Consider the following 24,714-nt stretch of genomic DNA (forward strand, 5'->3'; position numbering starts at 1 on the left):
GTGTCCTCAGTTCCAGCTGAAATACTGAACAGTAACTGGGGGAAAACACACTGAGTGTAGGTGTAGTTTGAGAGTGAGCCTCTAATTACTCTATGAGAATGCCTTTTTTTTTTTGGTTTGTTTTGTGGGGTTTTTTTTGTTTCTTTCCTTTGTGTCAACATTTCACCCAGTTTGCTTTGGATGATGTTTCCATAGTCCATATCACTTGATACAGTGACAAAATCCTGGAAACACTTGTGTATTCAGAGTGAACTTTTGAGAGTAATAGTTAAAGGCTGTGTCAAATTCAGCTCTGATGGTGTAAGGAAGCCGCTCTTGCTGTAAGGGCATTTATCGACTGAGGCAGTCTGATGTCAACACTGTTGGATGCCAGGTAAATCTGTCCCCTCCACAGGTTTTGCAATACCGAGGACCTGTATTGGTCTGAAACTTTGTCTTCAGGAGGGGTGAAGGGAGAATAATCTGTACAAAACCTCTCAGCTGGAAATTGCGCAAGAGGTATTTCAGCTGGGGGCAGGGGTCTGTGTGTCTCTCTGCTCCTTTACACGGCTGAAGCTTAATTGGAAAAAAGCCGCAGATAAGGGTGCACTGTGTGGAACTAGAGTGGAGTTCATTCATGCAGAAGAGCTCGTCTCGCAAGTGGGAGTGCTGAGCAGAGGGAAGAAACCTCCTAAAATCCTCTCTATCTTTCCACATTCCCTGCAGCAGTTTGTTGCACGCTGTGCTGGTGGGAGCTTGTCAGCCCCCGGGAACGAAGTGGGGCAAAGCAGGGCAGGCTGCGTAGCAACTACATTGCGAAGTAGTAACAATTCCCAAGTGGGGCAGTAACAAAATCGATTTTTCTCCCCTTCAGCTTGGCAGCTCTCCAGGTGCCTGCTCTGGCACAATGAAGTGTGTAGCTGGGAAGGGAGGGACTTTGGGTTGATGGGAGGGGGTGATACAAAGAGGCAGAAGTTTAGTCATTGAACCGATCACACTGGATGGATTTATTTCTGGACTCAATTTCCCAGGAACTCCACTATCTCACCCTGGGGGAAATGCCTCAGCTGAAGTTTCTCTAGCTCCAGCTTCGTGAATAAAGACCTGTCGCTTTGGAGTTACAGCAGCTCTGTCACTACTGACTCATCCATCTGCTTCAAGAAAATGTTTGCCGTCCACTTGCTAGCTTTCCATTTCACAAAGCTAAAAGAGGATCAAATAAAAAAGGTAAGATGCAGCGTTAGCTGATTCCTATTTTGAGAACTGTGTTACTCAGATACTGCGGAGTCTGCAGTATGTAATGCAGACTAGATAATGGCATTATCTGCTGAAGCCATACAGGCAAATGGGGTAAGAAGTATTTGGACCTTAAACCATCTGATGAGTGTGAAAATAGGTCTGGTTAGTGTTTTCCCTGCACAGTTATAAGTTCTCTTCCAATAATGGAGCAAATGATCTTCAGTAAGGAAAAGTGGTGCTTAAACTTTATCTGGCGTGGTGTGGTGTAGTCTAGAGGGCAGAAAGAACCTCTTGTTGAATCGCTTTGCAAGTGTAGCGTGAAGGATGGGATTTCTAAAGCTGAGTAGGAATCAGAGTCACTCACATTGTAGCAGGGGTAGGGAAAACTCCTGGGGTCTTTGGGCCAGGTCTTCTGGGACTCAAGAGACAGTTCCAACTAGTGTTGGTGTGGGAGAAGTGCCTGTGCCTCCTCTCTGGTTGCCCGAACCTGGCTGATCACTCTGGTGTTTATAGATGGGACCTTTAATTACAGTTGGAAAAGCTCAAGATGGCCCAGATCTGAAGCCATCAGTACTGGGAATGAGCTGCCTAATGGTTGCTCTTCCCTAATCTACTTTCACGGCCATGCTGTACTGGGTTTTTGGCTCTCCATCATAAGACCACGTGGGACCTGTAAGCTTCTTGGATCAGAGGTTCTCTGGTTTCTAGACATGTCCCCTGCAGGTCCTCTGTTCTCCTGGCATCTCCATTGAGTGCTTTCTGGTGGCCATTGCTGCCAGGCTCTGTCCTCTTGTTTTCCAGCCAGCTGGAGGCGGGGCTGTCGTGTGGCAGTGCGGGAGATCCAAGGTCCTGGTGGGTAGATCCGCCTGCACCCCTGAGCTCATCAGAAAAGCGAGCAACACTGGGTTGTCTTCTTGGTGCCCTTGCTTAAACGTGGAGTGGCTTGTTCTTAGGGGGGCATCTTCCACTAATTCTGCCTTGAAGAGAAGTGTTGCAAGAGAGGTCCTGGTATTTCAACAGTCAGATGTCTTTGACTGTCTTTCAATCATAGCCCTTTTATTCCCAGGGTTTGATATGATCAGAAGGGGGCCCCAATGCCCTTTCCTTGTATGAGGATCTGATCTAAGATCTCTCATCTAGACAGCGCTATTTCTTCTTACTTTTTACTAAGAAAGGGAGAGACCTTGTGGAGCAGTGCTTGGGTGGAGTGAGCTCTTCAAAGAAACATCCAGAGTGTAGTTGAGGGAGGACTTCCCTGACGTGAGGACAGTGGAGAGGAGGGGGCAGAGGGTTTCCGGCAAAGCCATTTAAAAAATTTAAATCTTTCTGCTAGGTGCAAACTAGCCCTGCCTGAAGGCAAGAAACCGCATTCTCTTTAGAGTTCTCTTTTAAGAAGCCCAAGGTAGGCTGTATGGAGCAGAGTTGTTTTCTTCCTAATTAGAAAGAAGGAATGCCTTCCCACCTCTCCCTCCCCAGGTTTTTTTTTTCTCTCTGGTGGCAAGAACAAGAGGCCCCCTGCCATGAAAACAGTGCTGTTTCTATAATTGAGGCAAGACAGTTGAAAACAAGGACTGTCCTTGTGCGGTGGGAGGAGGCAGGGAGACAGTTTAGTGTTGCACGGCCTGGCCATTCCTGTGTTTACAGCAAATAGTATGTGAGCAGGCCCTTGCCCTGGTTGTAAATCAGGCTAGAGAGTCAGCAGGTTTTCCTGGGCTCTGCCTTATCTAGTATCTCGGAGAGGACTGTCTCCTCCTATGGTTGTAGGTAAACAGGGTGGGGAATGCAATTTCTGTGGGGAGCAGGGAGCTAGTGCTTGTTTTCTGCAGACAGACACGGTCATTTTTATTACTGTTTAGGTTTTTTCCACAGTGACTTTTGTCACAAGGTTATTTGGGTCTGTGTGAGAGTGCATGAGTGCTGTATGTCTCCAGTCATTGTATTTTCATTTTCTTTTTTTTTTTTTTTTTTTTGGTATGCCCAACAAAGCATGCTGGTGCTTGCGCTGAGGTGGTGGATCCTACACGGTGATGTGGCCTCAAAAAGCCTTGGAGGAAAATCAAGTGCTTGTGCAAACAAGGGCTACAAAGAAAGATCTAACTAATGGCCTTTTCAAGGCATAGCTGTATCGAAAGGCAGCTGCTGCTCCCTGCCAATTGCATCTTGTAGTTTAAGACTTTCTCCTCTGTGTATGTATGTTTTGCTGTTAGGTGAGTTGTTAGGTGAGTGCTGGAGTTACTTTCAGGGTCTTGGCTCTTTCAGGTGGGTCATTGCTGACCATCAGTTTAAAATGGAACTGTGAATACGTAATTAGTTTGTGCCTCATTAATATAGGTGGCCAGTCCAAATTGCAGAAGAGGCCAATTTATCTACAACCTGCATTCTCCTCTGTTTAAACAATGCTACCTTTTAAATCCTGCCTTGTTGCCGGTGGGACTTGTTTTGTGCATGTTCTCCCAACCCTCCAGACCTCCCTATATAAATGGGACTGATGAAATGCTCTGAACAGATAAAGCAGCATAATAATGTAGCCCATGGTGCAAGAGCTGAGTGTCTGTACTAGCGAAGCGTTGGAAGCTGTCCCACCTCTCTCCCCTGCCCACCACCTCTGGCCCTGAGTCTCATGTCATGGGGAGTAGGGGGGACATCCAGGGGACATCCAGCTGTTTGGAGCACAGAATTATTATGCCTGCATCATGTTTGCTCATACAGCACCAAAGCCTGGCTCCCCAGTGGTCGTGGTTTAACCCCAGCCAGCAACTAAGCCCCACGCAGCTGCTTGCTCACTCCCCCCCCGGTGGGATGGAGGAGAGAATCGGAAGAGTAGAAGTGAGAAAACTCATGGGTTGAGATAAAGACAGTTTAATAGGTAAAGCAAAAGCCGTGCATGCAAGCAAAGCAAAACAATTCATTCACTACTTCCCATGGGCAGGCAGGTGTTCAGCCATCTCCAGGAAAGCAGGGCTCCATTATGCGTAACTGTTACTTGGGAAGACAAACACCATCACTGCGAATGTCCCCCCCTTCCTTCCTCTTCCCCAGCTTTATATACTGAGCATGATGTCTTATGGTATGGAGTAGCCCTTTGGTCAGTTTGGATCAACTGTTCTGGCTGTGCCCCCTCACAGTTTCTTGTGCACCTGGCAGAGCATGGGAAGCTGAAAAGTCCTTGACCAGTGTAAACACCACTTAGCAACAACCAAAACATCAGTGTGTTATCAATATTATTCTCATACTAAAATCCAAAACACAGCATTATACCAGCTACTAGGAAGAAAATTAACTCTATCCCAGCCAAAACCAGGACACCAGTGGAAAAGCATTTGGATGTCATCAGATTCTTATTTTGTTGGGTTAATCCTTTGCTGTACCCAGCTATGTAGTTTCTAGGCCACCTTACAGCCATGTATCCAGCCCTGCAGGTAAATGTCAGTCCAAGCAGTGTGTGGTCCTGAAGAAGAAAACCTTAAGTTTTGCCCTGATGAAGCTGTACAGAAACACTGATTAGCTTCTCTACCAGTTTATCTGCATGAGTGTCTGCTACTTCATAGATGCTTTTGATTCCCTTTAAATTCAGCTGGCTTTTATTTTGATGTATGCTGCGAGTTATAGACCCTTAAGAAAGGATATTGATTGCACCCAAAAATGTCTTTTAAATGTAATTCTAGAATCACAAGAGAATGGAGGGCAGAGCTGTAGTGAGAAAAAGGCTTTGAGCTCCAGCCTGGCATGCCAACAAAGTTAATTGTCTGTGGAGTGAAGAAGTAGCTGAATAGATGTTTTCACGTTGTGGCTGGCATGCTTGGGTACTGATGGCATTTTCTGGACCTGACTCAGAGAGGCCAAATTCTCACCGGGTCGAGATACTTTGCAGTTCTAGTTTATTACATGTATAGGAGGAGAGGATGGTGTAAAAACAGCTTGTCAGGGTCTCAAGCAAGTTTCATGGGCTTATGTATGTTGGCAAGTTACTGAGCCATCAGAAAAGATGGCTAACTTTTTGACAGTAATTCACCAAGGCTGCATTAAACAGTTTCAAAACAAAGTTTTTATAAGAGTAAATGTTCTGATGATGTCCTGGAGCTTGCTTGCACTGACGATCATGGGAATTCAGGTGCTGAGGTAAAAAATGAAATGAACTTGTAGAATCACAGAGGTGGGGTTTGCGTTGGTGGTATGCTCACCTTCAGTTTATTACATATGTGAAAGGAATTCTTTTGTCTCCTTGGGATCTGTTTAGCCTCATGTCCATCAAGTGGGTGGGAATGAGCAAGTAATTCTTGTCCAACATAATGCAGGGGTGCTGCTGGAATTGAAGTTCAGGATTTTCAGATCCTTCATGCCAAACTGTACCCCTCATGGTTAGAAAACTAGTGCAAGTGGCTAGGCAGTTCCTGCATTTTCTCTGCTTGCAGAAATAAAGGAAGCCTCACCAGTACACATAGGAGAGTCCTTCTGTAGTGTGAAAGCAGCGCTCATCTCGGGCAGCTGCTGAGCACTGAGGAGCCTGCATGCCTCCTGAGTAACACCTTTCATCTTTTCAGGTTGACAGATACCTGTATCACATGCGTCTCTCCGATGATGTCTTGCTGGATGTGATGGCTCGCTTCCAGGCCGAGATGGTGAAGGGCCTGGGGAGAGACACAAACCCCACAGCAACAGTAAAAATGCTGCCATCATTTGTGCGCTCGCTTCCTGATGGCACAGGTGAGTTCCTCCTGCTCCATCACAGCAGTGCTGGTTTAGGAAGATGATGGGTTGCTGCCAGTACTCAAGGACAGCACAACAAAGACACAGGGCAGCCAGGTTACTGCCCAAGGACACAGGGCTTCCAGTTACTGCCCATCTCATGTTGAGAAAGCACGTGTGTATTGAGGAGACAACAGCTTGGGGGAGTGCTGGCAGAGGGTTTTTTCCCTGCACCAGGTGGATTTTGACCTAGTGCTGCTTGTTGGAGGAAAGGACCTAGTAAGTGCTCAGAAAACAGCCTCTTTTATCTGCAAATGTGGCTGTACCTAGTGCAGACCTTGCTGCAGGAGCTGTGGTTGGACACGGCAAGGGCAGCCTCTACAGCTCAGACCCTGCAGTGCAGTGTGCTGCAGGTGTGGGGACGTGGGCAATGCTGTGGCTCTGGCATTCATGGAGCTACAGAGAAGGCAGGATGCTGCAGTGAAACCCTTCAAATTGCAAACTGGCAGCAGTGTTGCGTTCTCGGAGCTGTGATCCCCTCTTGGCTTCTGACAGAAAACTCTGCACTGCTCTTTCTGTTGCCCCAAAAAGTGATCGCCTCCTGCCCTTTGCCTTCTGCGTTGGGAAAATCTGCTTCTCGATAGGGTCTACCAGGAAACAGCCTGCTCTGCTGCCGCAGCTGGATCCTTGTTTCCAGTTGCCCCTGAGACTTAGAGAGGGAGAAGGTGCAATGGTGTCCCTCTGGGAGGATGTGAAGTGAGGTAGGATCTAAGAGCCTGTCTTGTTTGGAGAAGTGTGCACATCCAAAATAACGCTCCTGGCTCAGCTGGCTCCCAGCAGTGCAGACTGACAGAAAATGATGTTTTTCCCAGGTTTAACCAAGTGTCTGAATTTGTGCAGGACTGTGTCTGGCCTCGGTCAGGACTCAGTGTATAAGAGCTGTTCATGTGGAAAACGTAAGAGAAATGTTTGCTTTGTACCTCATTTCCAAGGACTTTATCCCTTCTGAAGGTAACTTTCGTACAATTAAATGAGAAATTGTGGCTTTAATGGCATAAAGGGAACATTTGGAGGCTAGTCCCTTGAAATGAGGGATATCTCAGAGAAATTATATGCAAACCCCTTGGAAACTGCCTGGCTGGAACTGGGCACTCTTCCTTTTGCTGCTATCTTCACCAAAGAAAAAGAAATATTAGCTTAGCCCTTGCTAGCTCTGTGATCGTCACTGGTTCTGAGGTCTTAGATGACACTGACCTTGTCCTGAAATTGCAGGGAGCACCTGAGGTCAGGAGACTTGGAAAATTGCATGTAGTGTCATTGCTGTTGCAAAACTTCACGTTCCTCCAGGCCAGCTTTGGACAATGCTCTCCTGGCCTGCGTGACCTTTCCGCATGTCAAGGACATGCTGCAGAGTCAAGTTGGGCTATGTCTTATTGACACACTGCCTATTTTAAGTATCACATTGATTTTTCTATTTTTGCTCTCTTGCAAAATCTTTATTGGTTATTTTGTTTCCGGACAAAACTTCCAGCAGGTTTAAACACCTCAAACTTGACTGGATTTTCTCATTTGCAATAGCAATGAACTTTCAGATTTTACAGTGCCCTCAATGTTGCTACGTGAAATGACCCATATGGAGCGTCATCAGTTTTTAATCATTTAGGGATTAACGGTCTGACTAATGTCACAGTTTACTGAGTAACCCAGTTTGCCTCCTCACCTTTGTGATATCTGACCATGGTGTTACAGGTAGAATTTCCTGCTTCCTTCCCTTTCAGGGCCAGATTTGATAAAGTTTAGTCAGATGTTTGGACTGGGGGACAAAGATCACACAAGGCTATGCACATGCCACTGCATTTTCCTTTGGGGAAGGGCATTCTCCTGTGCGTGGGATGAATAGATAATTGCTTTATTGTAGCAGTGAGGCCAAACTGTCCTGTCTGAGGTCTCTTGCTAGAGAAGAACATGTTTGAGCTAAGAGTGCTGCCGACTGAGAAACAGGATGGTACTTTTACAGAAATATATAAAGGCATTTGGAAATGCTTGTGTTGGTTGACTTTGAGTGGCAAATTAGTCTTGCCCCACTTGGAAGTTGGCTTCTGCAGTAGGGCCAAGTCTTAACATGGGGCTGCAAATCCTGCATCCTTTACTGGATGTAGGTAATGCTCTCAAACTCCCATTTTCCCACATTTCAGGTGTACGGTTTTGCAGCCCCTGTGTGCTCTGGTTGGCTTCGCAGTTGCTTTGGGCCTCTCTTGCTGAAAAGCTTATCCCTCTGCAGCTTGAAAATATGCTGCTGTGGAAGGAGCAGGGTGGCGAAACCAGACTGCTAAATAAAAACGAAATTAGTTGCCACATAGCAAGCTAACAGGAGGGACCTGATGCCCTTGCTTAGGGTTGCCAGCTCTCAGCCTTCCTGGTGATGCTCCCAGGCCCAGAGGGTAAGGACCTGCCATGATGGGGGAGGAGAGCCTGTGGCTCCAGTGAGGCATGGGCCCTGGGCTGTGGCCTTCAGCATGGCATCTGAGCCATGCTTCTTGGCCATCACCGGTGATGGTTGCCCACTTGTGTTGCAGAGAAGGGTGACTTCCTTGCTGTTGACCTGGGTGGCTCCCAGTTTCGTGCCCACCGGGTGAAGGTGTTTGATGACGGGAAGCAGAGCAGCCAGCTGGAGAGCAAGTTTTATCCCACACCCAAGGAGGTCATACAGGGGAACGGAGCCGAGGTAGGGCACGCAGGGTCTTCTGTGGTGGTGCTGTGCTTGAGCTCATACCTGCCGGACGCAGCGTGACTCTGTCCTCTCCTTTCTTGTGCAGCTTTTTGATTACGTTGCTGACTGTCTGTTAGACTTCATGGAGACCAAAAACCTGAAGCATAAGAAGTTACCTCTTGGATTTACATTTTCTTTTCCATGCAAACAGACCAAATTGGAGGAGGTAAGATGTGAAAAGAAATATTATTGGCAAGCCTAGCTTCTTGTAAAACCCAGAGAAGCTATTGCATGGGAGTGTTGCCCTGTGGCCTTTTTGTGGGGTCATGTTTACATAGCTCTCTGAAGAAGGCATGGATGACCATTAGCATTTAACTAGACTTGACTACCATTCAAACACGCATTTCCGATCTCAAGGCAACATGATCTTTAAGCTAAAGTTATTCTTTTGCTTAATCAGTACGTGATTCCCTAGTAACCACATGCCCTTGTATGAAGACTGTTAGACTGTAAACTGCGTACTTTTGTGTGCTGAAGCATGTTTCTTTTTTAATCACTTCCATTCAATTTCTTTTTTACAGTTGATTCTAAATAGGAAAGACCTGTAGCTGAGCTGTTTGAGAGGCCGTGTGGGGAAATGAAGGGCTAGTTGCAATTATTTTGTGGCCTCTTATTCTAGCCTCTTTTTTATTTCTAGGCATCTGTGCTTTGGGTCCAGTCCTGCAAATGCTTTGTGCTTAATGCTATTAGTTTGTGACGAGCATCAGTAAAGCCACACATGCCTTAAACAAAGCACAGGGAGATGCATTTGCAGGATTGGGACTTTATAATTGTACCTGTTTAGTTGTGTCTGTTCTGACAATTCTGTGATTCTGTGACAGACACCCCAGGATGAGATGTTCTGCTGTTACTTTATTTTGGCCCACATTTTAATGTGTGGAGAGACATAGTGGGCTTCTCCACAGACTTTGGTCTCGGCTGTCTTTGTGGCAGGTTTGTATACTAAAGTTGGAGCTTTTGGGTCACTGGACTGTTACTTTGCAGGGGGTTCTTCTTGCCTGGACGAAACACTTCAAAGTTCGAGGAGTTCAGGATACAGATGTGGTCAGCTCGCTGCGCAAGGCCCTCCAGAAACATAAGGCAAGTTTTGTACCTGTGTGAGGTGAACCTAAGTGGCCCCAGATTGTCCTTGTGGGAGATCAGCTGTTGGTGTGTGGGTTGTTTTGGGAGTTGTCAGACGTCTTTCAAGGACAGCCAGTAACAAATGTCCAACATAACTGTATATCTAGTGTATAGGGCTCTCCCTCAGAGCTGAAGCTGTGAAAGGGGACGTGCAGCTGCACGTCAGGCTGCCCCAGGTCAATCTAACAGTGATAGCAGCTGGACACTGATAAACTGGGCTGGCAGTGGCAGTGGACCAGTATGGCCCCACTGTCTGTCTGAACTAAAGGGAGTCTGTTGTGAACCTATTTGGTAAGATGGGGATACACACTGTGTTTTGTAGCCTGGCTTGTGGGATGACGGTTGGGAGGGGGAAGCTATCATCTCAAATTGGCAGACCTAACTCTACCAGGGTTTGCCCGTCCATTTCAATTTGTGGGATGGAGTGATTGATGGTAATTTTTAATGTCAGCAGTAAGACATGATTAAATCTGCCCTTGAACTAGTGCGTACCTTTGAATAACATTATGTTTTAATATTTTGGAAAGCCTTGTTTTTCATGTTCGGTGCTATTGGTAACATCATCTAAGAAATACAAAGCATCTTTCCATACCTTGACATCTTTGTAGTAAAGAGGAAATTCTTCTGTTTTCTCACATGGTAAAAATCCAGCCTTGATTTTGGTTCACTACTTTCTCTGTGTCAGTCTTGCTGTAGTTAGCAGGAACAAAGGATCTGAGACTTCTTGGGTGAAGTCCGGCCCCCTGCTAGTGTTGGCATCTGAGTTACGAGAATCCTTTGATAGCTTTGATTTTACTTTATCAAGTTACCTCAGCGTGAAAGGAAAACTGCACAGCTTTGATGGAAAGGCTTTTTACTTGAGTGTGATATTGGTGCATGGCCTCGTGTTGAATAGCTGCATTTATGTACGTATATTTGCTGTCCCATTTTTGGTGGGATCTGCTCAGGGGGTAGGACATTATCCTAGCATGCAGCCCATAAGGACAGATACATGGGTGGTAGCACATCACAAAATTCAAACCAATAACACGTTGCTTTTCTGGCACATGGGTTGGATTAGGGAAAAACACATCCTGCAAGCAAAGATCCTGGCTGGCCAAGCACTTGAGAATTCCGAGATGTTTGTTACTTTACAGGGTTGTGGGGATAGTGTTATAAAAGGAAGTACTATGTCTTTCAACTGAACCAGGCCTTCAAAGTACGACCCAGGGAATATGTCTGCATGCTGTTGCTTTAACACACAGAAGGCTTTCTAAGCTTTTTTTTCTGTTAATCACCCATCTTTATGCTATTAGGACATAGATGTTGATGTTTTGGCACTGGTTAATGACACCGTGGGAACCATGATGACTTGTGGATATGATGACCAGCGCTGTGAAGTTGGACTTATAATTGGTAATTTTTTGTTCATTAAGTATTTTTTTCCCCTCATTTGTTTAATCCTACCAAATCTGGAGTAGAAGGGAGTGTCCCAATACAGGAAAGAGTAGAAAGAAAATAGAAAAAAACAATGGTCAGATTTTCAAGCCTGGCTGCCTTCTGTAAAGCAGCTGTTTTTATGCTGATCACATTGCCATCAAATACCACAGTCCCCATTTTGTCTGGGTTCAGTTGTGACCAGCATACTAAACTTTTCTGCTGACTGTATAGAAAATTACTGTCTATCTGTCCAGAGAAAGCTGAATTCCTCTCACGTCTGGTAGTTAGGATCAGCTATGCTTTCCACAGCATCTCCACTTCGTGCGTTGTGGTGGCTTTTTTAAGGCACATAGATGTACATTTGAAAAAGAAAAAATGTTTTTAAACAAGTCAAGCCTTAGATTAATTTCCAAAATTTTTTCACTCACTGTGAAATGATTATTTGACAAGCACGGGTGGCTTGATATTAGCATTCTCTACCACAGGGTTATGTATTTATATTTTCTTCCAAAGACAATATACTGACTTATTCCCAAACATGTGGACTTAAAACAAACAAAAAGCAAACCTGGAATGGGTAATTTATCTGCACTGTCTCCAACACGCACAGGGACTGGCACCAACGCATGCTACATGGAGGAAATGAGGCACATCGATCTGGTGGAAGGTGATGAAGGGAGGATGTGCATTAACACAGAGTGGGGTGCCTTTGGAGATGACGGTGCTTTGGACGACCTCCGCACAGAGTTTGATCGGGAGCTCGATCTCGGATCTCTCAATCCTGGAAAACAATTGTAAGTGATTCCCTGGCTGATGTGCCTCAGCAGTCTGAGTTCTCCAAGTGTGTTTCCAGCATATGCCAGGAGCCCCTTTGGAATAGGAATCGGGTTAAGTGAACCTGAGTTGACTTGATCCTCGTCCTATCCTATCCAGACCTTTCCCTTCTGGGAAGGGTGGGTACCTTTCACACCTCCCTGCCTCATAGACCAAGGGATTGCTGCTGCAGTTGCTAATGTGTTATTAAAAATAGGTGGTTGCTCTGGTATGATGCTGTGGAGGGGTAAAGAGAGGAGGAAGGTAAACAAAGGGCATATTTAAAGCCTGATTCATCAAAACTGCTTCTACTGGCTGAGCTGCCCACAAGTCTTTTGAAAATTCTCTTTAATCACTCACTTATCTTGAGGGGCTGTTGCTGGGTCCCAGGACCTCGGGATGGCATTCCATCTACAACTTAGCTCCCAAACCCCTTTTGTACATCCTTAAGTGTGATCAGTCTGCATAAGAACGTAACATGCACATACTTGAAGTTTTCATAGCTCTGGCTAGCTGGTAAACACCTGTAATCCTTCCTGTGCCCCACTCCAGGTTTGAGAAGATGATCAGCAGCCTGTATTTGGGGGAACTTGTAAGACTCATTCTCCTAAAAATGACAAAGGAAGGTCTGCTCTTCAATGGGAAAGTGTCAACAGCTCTGCTTACTAAGGGCAAGATAGAAATGAAACATGTGTCTGCAATGGAAAAGTAAGAACCTGCAATATACTGTTTGAGAGTGGCTGTTAGTCTTTCACAAGCACAGCAATGATAATGAACATGTAATTATAATTTGTGAGTACTGGGAACAATCCTGAACTGTTCAACTTGATTTTGCTTTTGCCTAGGAGAAAAGTTGATCTTTCTGTAAGTAGAAATTGGTCGAAGATAAAGTTTTAGCAAAGTTCCGCAGTAGCACATGTATTGTTAACCGTCACAGATGCAGGTTGTTTAAATAACCTCTTTGGAGACCTGAGTACATGGGATGATTGTTGCAGTTTTCAGCTTCTGTGATGTGGGAATACTGGGGTTGTGGAGATGTAGTACAGACTCTGGATCAGCTAATGGATGACTACATGGAAAACTGACAGATCCTGGTGTTTTGAAGAGGAATCCTGGTTCTGATTGTTACTCCAGGAATAATTCTCTGTTGTACTGAGTGAAGCTGTACATCTGTTCCTGTGCTCTCCTTCTGTGGACTAAATATTTTATCCTGTTCTCTTCTTGGCTAGCTAATTGGTATGTGTCACCAAAAACTGAACTGAACCTCTTAAAAGTCTGGTCTCTCCCCTGGGTACTTTTGGGAATAGTGCGGGAAATACATTACTGGTTTATGGGAACTGATTATGATGCCGCCTGATAGGTTGTGCCCTGGTCTTCTCTCATTTGTTTTTGAACGAACATGCAGATATTGGTTTATGTGTTGCCTTAATATGGTTTATGTGTTGCCTTAATATCCTTGCATCAGATGATGTATTCTTTTGTTTTGGGGTAGATATAAGGAAGGTCTGAGCAACACAAAAGAGATCCTTACAGAGCTGAACCTGTTTCCCTCTGAAGAGGACTGCATTGCTGTTCAGCATGTCTGCACCATCGTTTCCTTCCGCTCGGCCAACCTCTGTGCTGCTGCCTTAGCAGCCATACTGACCCGACTGAGAGAGAATAAAAAGCTGTTAAGGATGCGAACCACTGTTGGGATTGATGGGGGACTCTATAAAACCCACCCCCAGTAAGTAACTAAAGAGGATTTGGTAATTGCTGACCACATGTTGATGTTGGAAAGAGTTTCCACCTGCATATATGTGTGGCTTTTCAGAGAACTGCTGGCTTTGCTGCAGGGTTGGGGTGAGATCTGGTGGAGTGCGGAGGATCAGGCTGGCTTAGTTATTGCAAAGCTGTCTCAGGAGCTTTAGAACTTGGGGTGAGAACAACACAACACATGGGATAATGGTGTCTGGGGAAGAGCGATTGATTCCTCAAGTGACTCCTGGGCCTCCAGGGCACTTGCAGTTCAACGTGGGTTTTTTCTTTTCTTTCTTTCTCTGTGCACACCCCACCCCCATCCCGTTTTTGAACTAGTGCTTTCCCAAACTGGAAGCTTTCCCAAACTGGAAACTTTCCCAAACTTTTCTCCCAAACTGGATGGAAGTCTGATTCCAGCTGGAAACTCTGATCCTCTGTTTGTGATTGTGACTCTCCAATGTTGCCTGGCTTTTCTCCAGTGTCCCTCTCCCTTGGCACTAGCACTTGTTTAGAGGTATCTTCACGTTCCTGTAAGTGTACAGGTTCTGCAGAATAGCCAGAAATCAGAATCATTGTACCCATCTCCTAGACCAGTTTCTGACCTTGTGCTCCTCTTTACTGTGCTTCAGCACTTGTGCTGTTGGATGTGTGCGTGTATTGGAAGTGTATGTGAAGTAAACCATGCATGAAATGCCTGTGAGAGTCTAAAGAAACTCTTTGTTCCTGTAGATATGCCAAACGACTGCACAAGGTGGTGAGAAGGCTGGTCCCAAACTGTGATGTTCGGTTCCTCCTCTCTGTGAGCGGCAGTGGGAAGGGGGCTGCCATGGTCACAGCAGTGGCACACAGGCTGGCCGCTCAGCGCAAGCAAATCGATGCTGCTCTCGCACCATTTCTGCTGTCCCTGGAGACCCTCAGAGAAGTTAAGAACAAAATGAGGACCGAGCTGGAATATGGGCTAAAGCGAGAGACGCAAGCAAGTGCCACAGTGAAGATGTTACCCACATATGTCTGTGGAACACCAGATGGAACAGGTGAAGTCATTTTGTGATCACCTGGAGGTGGTGCAGGAATGTTGCTTGTCTGTTTTCCGGGGGCAATATGCCAATTATTCTGGCAAACGCCAGCGTGATTTATGTTGGCAAACTGGTGCTTCCTGCAATGTTATCTGACTAGCCCTTCAGCCCCATGCTAGAAGACTGGTGGGATAAATGCCATAGGGAGCAGTGTGCTGTCATTGGCACAGATGAAGTTTTTTGGGGATGTGTGGCAGAGTATGCCATTCTGACTGGCAGACATGCTATGAGAAGCACCAAAATGAAATACCTTTCTTCTCTTACAGAGAAAGGAAAGTTCCTTGCCCTTGATCTTGGTGGGACAAATTTCAGGGTTCTGCTTGTCAAAATCAGAAGTGGGAGAAGAAGATCAGTGCAAATGTATAACAAAATCTTTGCCATTCCTTTGGAGATCATGCAAGGGACGGGGGAAGAGGTGAACTTTAATGAATTCTTAACTGATCCAGCCAAGGCCATTGCATGGGATTACTGTGAGATTTATATGCTTTTTCTGTCCTTCCAGCTCTTCGACCATATTGTCCAGTGTATAGCAGACTTTCTGGAGTATATGGGGATTAAAGGTGCTCGACTGCCTCTGGGCTTCACCTTCTCCTTCCCGTGCAGGCAAGCCAGCATTGACAAGGTAAGAACTGCAACATAGAATGGGTCAAGTGGCAGCTGTGCATCTGCTTGGTAAATGACATCATTTTGGGTGAGAGTGACTTGTTGGTTTGGAGATTGCGAGCCAAAAGCTATTCTTCTAAATGTTTTCTTCCAAGTCGGACTTTACAAGGTTGACAAGAGAGAGAGAGAGATACAGAGAGAGAGAGAGAGATGTGCAAATCAGTCTTTGGAGAGAATATTCCACCTGTTTTATGGGGATTTTATTACTGTACTCTGCAAATGAGTTGTGTTTCATGAGAAAGTTATCATCCTATATGCATATAGGACATAGAACTTTCACTGCTTGTATCTGATAAGAGATGGATGTTACTTGCTTTTATTCTATAAAGATTAAGCCCTTATGATAGCAAAATAGCTACATATTTTTAATAGCCCAGGGATCTCTTATGCTGCCTTAAATCTTCAATGGCAAGAGAGAACAGATGCCGCCTCTTACTTGCTCAGCTACAATGCCAGGGTGTTTTCCTAACTGTGCTGCACAGCTCTGACTGTATAACTTCTGTACTACATTAGTTTCTTTTTGTTGAGTGTCAGTGGGCAGAACTGAGCTTGCTTGTTCAGCTTTGAAGGGTTGGACCTCTCAGATTTGTTAATTTGACATATATGGCTTATTGACAGATATCGTATCTTCGTCTTTACAGATCTGATGTAAGAAAAAAATTAGAATTAAAAAATCAAATTCAGGAAGAAATAATTCTCAATTATTCTGATGCATTTCCAAAGAGGAGTGGGGGTTGTGCTGTTTAATTCTAGTCAAATATGTAGGATATTGGGGAAATGAGAGACTGCTATTTTAATGAGTGTTTTTGTGTCCTGGTGGTTTTCACAATAGCTTTTAAGTCTGGAAGCTAGTCTATTCTGTCTCAATTTTCACATCACAGTTGAGAGTATAGCAATAGGACTTGGCTCTTTATGGGGAGACCGCTCAATATGCGTTCCAAACCTACAGCATCTTACTTAGGTCTTGACAAATGATGAGGAAACAAATTCCACATCAGTGGTGGTAAATTGAGTGAGACACATCTGTGTCAGGGTCCCATAGTATGTTGCCCTGTGCGTTTGATCTCTTACTGTTGCTAGAACTTGAGATTTTTTAAGAGCAGTCCAGAGCCAGTTACCAAGTGGAAAGCTGATTCATGTAACCGGGAAAACTACTTCTGCCAGGCCAGGTTGCTGTCCAAAAAGAAACAAATTAGTGTTGCCTGGAGTAGTAGGATCATACCAAGTGTCCTTCAGTAAATGAGCCAAAGATTAACAGTAGATGTTCATTAATGTTTAATTACTTACAGCAAAAGCATTTTTTACAGTCTTTCCCACCCAGATAATGCAATGGCTATGTGCACAGAAGCAGCTGAGATGGGAAGGTTTTCCAAATGAGAAAAGAGTGTTAGAAGGCACTGAGTTGGCAGTGACTTGATAAATAGCTGAGAAAATCTGGAGTCACTACCATCAGCAGTTGAGTAACAAAGATACATGCGTACAACTCTGCACTAGACATTCACAGTAACCTGTCCAGAGAAATACATTATTTAAAAAAAACAAGGGGGAGAGGAGGGTGGAGACAAGAAAAGACTGATGCTTGGAACTTCCAGTCTTTTCTCCATCTTCACTTATGCTTTTCTTCCTCTTCTGTTTCAGGGAACACTTGTGGGGTGGACAAAAGGTTTCAAGGCAACAGACTGTGAGGGGGAAGATGTTGTCGATATGCTGAGAGAGGCCATCAGGAGAAGAAATGTGAGCTATTCTTTTCTGCTCTTTTTGATGTGTTTAATGCACACTCCATCTTCGTCTGGGACCCTACTACTGATTGCGACTTGTGTTTTAGGAGTTTGACTTGGACATTGTAGCAGTGGTGAATGACACCGTTGGGACAATGATGACGTGCGGATATGAGGATCCAAACTGTGAGATTGGCCTTATCGCAGGTACAGTGGTATTGAAGTGACCACTATAAGAAGAAAGCATATAGGCAGGTGCTAGGCTTCCCACCTTTTTTTGGAATTTGTAAAACAATGTCCTTTATTTGAGTTTGATACATGATGTTACTGGTCACTTGAAGTTCTTGGCAGATTTGTATGGTATTTAAAAGAGAACGTAATAGCACCTGTAGCAGATAGGATCCTGAATCTGTTGGACTTTTGATCGTATCTCTGATGGTGCCTAACAAGTGGGTGCCTGGTAAAAGAATATGGGAACAGTAGATATAGCATGAATCCTCATTTTGGCAAGTGTATTGATATTTACTGTGTAGTCAGGTCATAGGCCTTGGAACAAGAAAATATTTTTTAAAATTTGAATGAATTCTTTTTGGGCTTTCTAGATTATTCCCTCAGTAGATCCCTCCAAATTTTCAGCCAGAAATACATCTGAACATGTAAGATCTGAAGCCCCGGTTGGAAAATAGACTCTTCTGGCTGGCTAAGTACATCAGCTATCTCATTTTTTTAGAGAAATGGTCCTTATATTGGTTAATGTAACCCATGTTGCAAGTGATGAGGCCGTATTCACCAAATAATTTCAGACTTAGTAGTTGCTTGACTGGCTGCTAGGCTCTTGGCAGGGTTTCTTTTGGGAGCATGCTGTCATACAAGGTGATTTGTGGTGCATTGCTGCCAGTCTGGTTGTAATGACTGATCAGTGCTTGCCAACAGCTGACAAAGCCATTTCGGACCTGTAACAGAGAGTCTTCATTCCTCTACACAGGGAATTTTCTACGCAGGACCCATTTTACTTGGTAACATTCTGTTGTGATAAATTACAGCACTCTTAGCATTACTGGCTAGCACTTGCTTCTGTAAGATATGGAGAGATCTTTGAAATTTGGGATATGGAGAAGAGAGCTTTTAAGATGATCGCTGCAATCATCTTCCATGTGTTTCAGCTGCTACTTCACTTTTCTGGCTGAAGCCTTGTCATTTCTTTCCTCCTAGGAACGGGCAGCAATGTGTGCTACATGGAGGACATGAAAAACATAGAAATAGTGGAAGGGAATGAAGGAAAAATGTGCATTAATACAGAATGGGGAGGATTTGGTGACAACGGCTGCATTGACAACATCAGAACAAAATATGATAAAGAGGTAGACGAAGGCTCACTAAACCCAGGGAAACAGAGGTAAATGTGATGGTCTTGATGCTAAGAGCGTGATTAAGTCAGTCTTGGAGACACACTGGCTGCTTTTTAAAATTTGCTTAATGAATGAAACATCAGAAAGGAAATTTTAATATTATACTTCATGTGTTGCATGATAAGTAATGCAGGTATCCAGACAAAAAACCAAGATGTACATTGTTTCTGTTACCAAACAGTGCAGCTCTTAAGATTCCCTGCAAATTGTAGGTCTTGCTGTGTTCCTCCTCTTGCAGTGTTTTTTCAAAGGTAAACTACAACTCATGCAAGAGGAGAAACTGAACTTGACCGTTCTTCGTTTGGTAAAGACAGCATTGATTACGTATGACTCACCGGTGAATGCATGGGAGGGACAGGGAAATGTTTTGCTTCAGTGTGGACTCTGGCTTTAATGCTACCTTCTGTTTAATGTTGCAAGTTTTTTTTCTAGTTCTGTTACCTTTTAACATGGGTAAATATGTTGTAATTAATATTTGCACTTGAAGTCACTGCAACAGATTTTTGATGGTTGAAAGATGGAGTTCAATGTCTATTGCTCTGCAAGCTTTTACTGCTTTTTTGAGAGTTGATAGGGCATGTACATACCACTCATGTTATACGGAGCTAACATGCCATCTCTTTAAAAGCACGTTTTTCTTCTATTATAACATAACAGGTATGAAAAAATGACCAGTGGAATGTACCTAGGTGAAATAGTAAGGCAAATTTTGATCGACTTAACCAAACAAGGACTGCTGTTCAGAGGACAGATTTCGGAATCACTCAGGAAAAGAGGCATATTTGAAACAAAATTCCTGTCTCAGATTGAGAGGTAAAGTTGTTAGATTTAAATCATTTAAATCCTCAAAGTCTTCTGGGACGTCTAGAAAATAGTCTTCTGCAAGTGTGTGGAGCCCTTCAAGAAGTCAATTATAGTTTTTTTTCTTTGCACGCCTCCCCCAGCCCCAGAATAAAAGCCAAGACTGAGGAACTGGGGGAGTTCCAGAATTATTCTGTAATTATATGAATTATCATTTCCTGTCTGCACAGCTGCATTATCTGGGATGCTGTAACCATCAAGCATGATTATACTTGGAGTGTTTCTTGTAGGACTTAAAATAGTACTTACTTAAAAAAAAAAAAGTCAGTGATATACAAATACCCATGAATATGTGCTTACCTACATATCTGTGCATGATTGCAATGGTCTTCCAGGCTATTTGAAACTCCTTCTGCTGCTGAAAACCTTGGAAGGTAGTGTCTCAACCTTGAGATCAAAAATAACACAGTCCAGTGGCTGATCTGGCTCAGCTCCTTCATGACTTTGGGAGCTAGGTGAATAACTACTGTTTGTGCCTTCTGGAAATACAGTCTAACATAGCAAAGGGCATGCCAGGAGCAAGTTTTCAATCTGAATTCAGACTGGAGTCTGCCTTAAAACGATTAGAGAGTGATAGAGTTGGAGAAGTGGTCCCATTTCCTTTGAATCATGGCAGAGTCTCAGCTGTAAGACTTTCATTTGCATGCCTGCCAAAGCTTCCCCTAATGCCTTGTTGCTGCATGTGTTTCCCTCTGTGCAGTGACCGACTTGCCCTCCTCCAAGTCCGGCGAATTCTGCAGCAGCTTGGCCTGGACAGCACGTGTGAAGACAGCATCATTGTGAAAGAGGTGTGTGGAGCTGTTTCGAAGAGAGCTGCCCAGCTCTGTGGGGCGGGACTAGCAGCTATTGTAGAGAAGAAGAGAGAAAACCGAGGTGTGGAGCGCTTGCAAATCACCGTTGGAGTAGATGGGACTTTGTACAAGCTCCATCCACAGTGAGTACCTTGGTACCGCTTCCCTTTGCTGTTTGCTCATTTCCACTGTGAAAACGTACCAAGCTGTCCCAGCTTTCTGCTGAAATGATAAAAAATGAGAGGGGATAAAGATCTAACATGTTTCCCTGCATCCTGTCATTTCCCTTGCCTAGCCAAAGGTTCAAAAATTGCAACGTCAAGTCCAGTTACCACTGGGAGGCTCTTTTCTCTGGGGTGTTGAGTGAACTTACTCTTCTAATATTTATTTTCCAATGTTTTGGGGGATTTCTGCAATATTCGGGTGTCCCAGATGGAAAGCTGTGTTGAGTTTTTGGAGTTGGGTCATTATTTTGTGGGCAAGCCCTAGAAGTAGATGCATTAGCTTTTGAATTGGGAGAAGAGAGCCACCTCTATGATCTCGAAAGGCAAGGGGGGTGTCTGGCTTCATGCTGAACAAAATTAAAGTGGAGAAATGGAAATAAAAATCTGATTGTGTGCAGAAACTTGTCTCTTTCATGAATAGGAGGAAGAACAAACAGAAAGGGATGCTGTGGAGAACCAGTGGAAGATGTTGGCTGAGATTATGGTTCCTTGCGAATAGATAAAGATCTCAGACCAGAAAGCAGCTGCTAAAATGTTCTGTTCTTCTGTCCCTTTCCTTTCAGTTTTTCTAGGGTCCTGCGGGAAACAGTGAAGGAACTGGCACCTCAGTGTGATGTGACTTTCATGCTCTCTGAAGATGGAAGTGGGAAGGGAGCTGCCCTCATTACCGCAGTAGCAAAAAGATTGCATAATGTTGGACAGAAGTAAAAATGAGATGTCAAGTCATTTCAGCACTGCCAGGCGTGTGCACTAGAGATTTGCTGAGCAGTGGTTCAAGATAGCTTTGCCAGACACCAGTACACAGGTACCTGTTTTCAGGGAGCAGCTGTTTTTTGACCAACCAGGATTGTGGATTTTTGTTCTTTGAAAACTTGGATCAAGTGTTTCTGCTCCCCACTGGCATTATGTCTTGGCACACCGCAATCTACTCAGTTCTGTACTTCCTGAAATACGTCTATAATGCACATGGGAGAGTGAAAACAAAACAAAGAAACAAACCAAACAAAAAAATCAACCCCAAATGTGTCTTTTTACAATGGCTTAATTAAGCTGCTGCACCACAACTGAATTTATCACCAGTTTCTTAGGATTTTTGTGTGTTTTAGTTTTGGCTTGGCCTGGCTCAAGGAATATTGAGATCCTGGTGTTGCACGTATCTAGTGGACATGTTTGTTCAATGCTTCACAGGTTTTACAATAAATCTGCACGTAAAACAAATTAATGAGCTTTGGTCAGTGATGCTCCCCTACCACTGCTACACTGGTTGCACGTGTGTCCCTGAGGACAGGAGGCATGTTTAATAGATGAATGTAAAGGAAAAAAATAATGATTCCATAAAATAATCCATTTGTATCAAAATATATTAGTGCATTTGAGTGCACACAAACCTAAACCAATGCTGGATGGATTCTGACTGTGACTGATTCTTTTGATACTGGAGGAAAGAGAGGATGTAGAAGCAGCTACAGAGTCTGCTATGTCTAACTAGAGAGTATGAAATCTGTTCATCTTTAGGCCACCAAAATAGCTTTGTAGAGAGAAAAAAAGTCACCTGAATTTCTGAAATTCTCCTCTTTGTTTCCCTCAGTTATCTCCTTGCCTGTCCATGGGAGGATAGTTTCTGTTTTGTGGAAGGGAGTTTATCCTTGTTTTTCATTTTCTGTTACCCGCTGCTTTGCTTGTTTGTAGTCTGTTGTAAATAAATCTGTGGTGCTGTGAGCCTTCAATTCTCTGTCTAGTGCCTCTTCTGCGTTGTGGGAAGAACATGTAGACAAGTGGGAGCTTTCTTTAAACCTATCTATAACACTAGTGAGCAGCACTGCAGTTACGATGAAGGTAGTTTGTGGAGAGGACCTGTCAAATTGCAGCTGAATTTGCCTGTTTCTCAAACTGTTTCCCCACTGATAAAACACCATTTTATTTGGCAGTAGCGTGCCCAAAGGCATGCAAACACCAGGAAAATAACCTGTGCCCTTCTGCGACTGAGTGTCCCTCACCTGATTTACCCATCTCAGAATAAACTGAAACAATAATATGGTACAGAGAAACAGCAAATTTGTAGCCTGCTATTCTCTGTTCTCAAGTATTCCTCTATCTCCTTTAATCCTCTCTTCTTGGGTATTTGCTTCCTTTCAGGCTGGCAGCAGAAAGTGGGGCCAAGAAATGTGCTTTAAGCCTAGTTAGGTCAAAAGTAACTATCGTGCAGGGGGATAAGCAGTTGGGTTTATGTAATAATCTGTAACAAAGCCGACGGGTTTAAATTTAGCAATGGCAAATTAAAAATTTCAAGCTACAGACATTTCCTGTTTCGTAGTTTTTAAAAGAAACATGTCAACAGCTCTGTGTCTGTGTTGGAGTCACTGGATGGGTAAAAAGTAGTACCTGGAAATAATTTTCACTTCTGAAGGAGTTCCTCATGGTGCTGAGCTCACTATACTGAACAATTGGGAAGAGCCAAGTTCTGAACTCATATTACGTTTAATGTTTTCTTCCTTTTGTCAAGAAACTTAATATTTTACTTTTTCTTTATATTTCAGAATGCACAGAGCTACAGAAACCAAAGCTTGCTATGTAGTCGGGGCAGAGTTATTTGGAACAGATTTTTTTCCTGGTGATGAACAGGCTAATGTGGAGGGGCTGGGTAGAAGAAAAAAACATCAGAGCTTGGGGTTATGTGGGGCCTAGAAGTAGCCTAGAATAGCTCTTCTGCATTGGCTGTTTCTCCCCTGGGCACTCTGAAATCTTGTAGTATCTGTGTACTTCTGCATCCTTTTGGGGGAGTGGATTGTGCTAATCTGCAAAAGTGCATCTCTGGATGATGTGTGTCCCTGTATAGCTGGAACGAGGTGATGTGGACTTGCCCCAGCACGGCCACGTGAGTATGGTGCGGAGTATCTTTTGCACTTCTATTCTAAAGTCTGTTCTGCACAATTGGAATGCAAATCAGTAGCAAAACAAGGTAAACCCCTTGCATGGAACCTTGCTTTAAATTTAGAAAGAAATCCTATATTGCTTTGATTTTTCTTTTTAGTCTTTTTTGGAAAATAAATATTTGCACAGAGTCAGTTTACACCTCAGCTGCAGTTATTCCTTTTCTGCAGTAGATTGAGCCCACACTATAATATTTTTTTGCACCTGCAGTTTTTTTCCAGTGAGTCTGTGGGTGTCGTGGAATCCGATCACGTGAACCTGAAACTGCTTACAAAGTGCTTGGTGACCTACAGCTCTTGTCGAGGTCCCTAAGGCCCCGGACACTCATACTCTTGCCTTTTCTGGAGGCTGCTGGCTTGCTCTGAAGCTAGGCAGTTCCCACGTGGCTCTGATACACATCTGCCGGGCAGGGAGATGGCATCCAAACTGGGAAGGCTGCTGCTTTCTGAAAGGAAATGAGCAAAGATTTGCTGGGCAGCCCTGGAGAAGGGAAGGATTGGCTACTGTGGGATTTTACCGGGTGTACAAACTTCACTTGTAGTTTGCCAGGGATCCCATAAACACACTGACACTTCAGCTGACTCTAAAACAGAACATTCTCCATCTGGGTAATGATGCAGCATCATGTTCCTCATTATGTCAACATGTGGAAACTCAAGGACTGTTGCAAACTTGCAATCTCCCTTGTATAGATTTTAAGCTGCTGAACCAAACCCCTTCTCTGCACATCGTTTGTGGTGATTCAGTTTAAAGCCCTAGCTTGAAATAAATGTAGAGGCCTTCCATTAAATGTAACACAGCATACCATATGCTGAAAAATACGTAGTACAATTCTTCACATGAAGTTGTTAGTCAATTTAAAATAAACTGGGATTCTTCCAGTTTCACATCTTAGATGTGCTTTTCTACTGCTTTTTGGATAGCTTTGTGACGCTTCATTGCTGTGTGTTTTATGGGTCTTCCCTCCAGTCAAGATGTTTAGTACTTCTTGAATTTACTGATTTTGTTTTGATGCTTCTTGAAGACATGAACATCCTTTTTCAGATCTAGGTCATACATTTGATTGGGCAAGTTGAAAGATCTTTAAATCACAGGTGTGATAGAAGTATTACTGGGTGGAGGTACTAAGGTTTGTGCTTTTCAGAAAATCCCACTAGATGGTTGCAGTTACCCTTTCATCTGCAGGGAAAAGATAATCCTAAATATGCTGGTTTGCCTGCAAGAGAGACATTTTGGTGGCTATAGATCTGGACAGCACTGGTGCTTGGCTCGT

At 44.0% G+C, this 24,714-nt stretch overlaps 1 protein-coding gene across 1 annotated transcript; it reads left to right on the forward strand.

Moving 5' to 3' along the window:
* Positions 1-998: 998 nt before the first annotated feature.
* On the forward strand, positions 999-22,197 carry LOC142411439 (hexokinase HKDC1-like). Its single transcript, XM_075505364.1, has 18 exons — positions 999-1,206; positions 5,760-5,922; positions 8,481-8,629; positions 8,721-8,840; positions 9,659-9,754; positions 11,092-11,191; positions 11,826-12,009; positions 12,581-12,736; positions 13,521-13,754; positions 14,498-14,802; positions 15,111-15,259; positions 15,347-15,466; positions 17,146-17,241; positions 17,333-17,432; positions 18,438-18,621; positions 19,292-19,447; positions 20,196-20,429; positions 21,074-22,197. Exons 1-18 carry the CDS (start codon positions 1,144-1,146, stop codon positions 21,216-21,218), a joined length of 2,754 nt encoding a protein of 917 aa, XP_075361479.1. The 5' UTR covers positions 999-1,143; the 3' UTR covers positions 21,219-22,197.
* The last annotated feature ends 2,517 nt before the right edge of the window (positions 22,198-24,714 follow it).

Source organism: Mycteria americana, chromosome 6 (assembly GCF_035582795.1).
Source record: "Mycteria americana isolate JAX WOST 10 ecotype Jacksonville Zoo and Gardens chromosome 6, USCA_MyAme_1.0, whole genome shotgun sequence".
In the NCBI taxonomy this organism is placed as follows: Eukaryota; Metazoa; Chordata; class Aves; order Ciconiiformes; family Ciconiidae; genus Mycteria; species Mycteria americana.

What these genes read in the sequence shown, in the direction of transcription:
- LOC142411439 (XM_075505364.1), top strand. Translation starts at nt 1,144, where the DNA reads ATGTTTGCCGTCCACTTGCTAGCTTTCCATTTCACAAAGCTAAAAGAG. An exon ending in CATGTGTCTGCAATGGAAAA is followed by an intron (nt 12,737 to 13,520) that starts GTAAGAACCTGC and finishes GTTTTGGGGTAG; the next exon opens with ATATAAGGAAGGTCTGAGCA. An exon ending in AGGCCATCAGGAGAAGAAAT is followed by an intron (nt 17,242 to 17,332) that starts GTGAGCTATTCT and finishes CTTGTGTTTTAG; the next exon opens with GAGTTTGACTTGGACATTGT.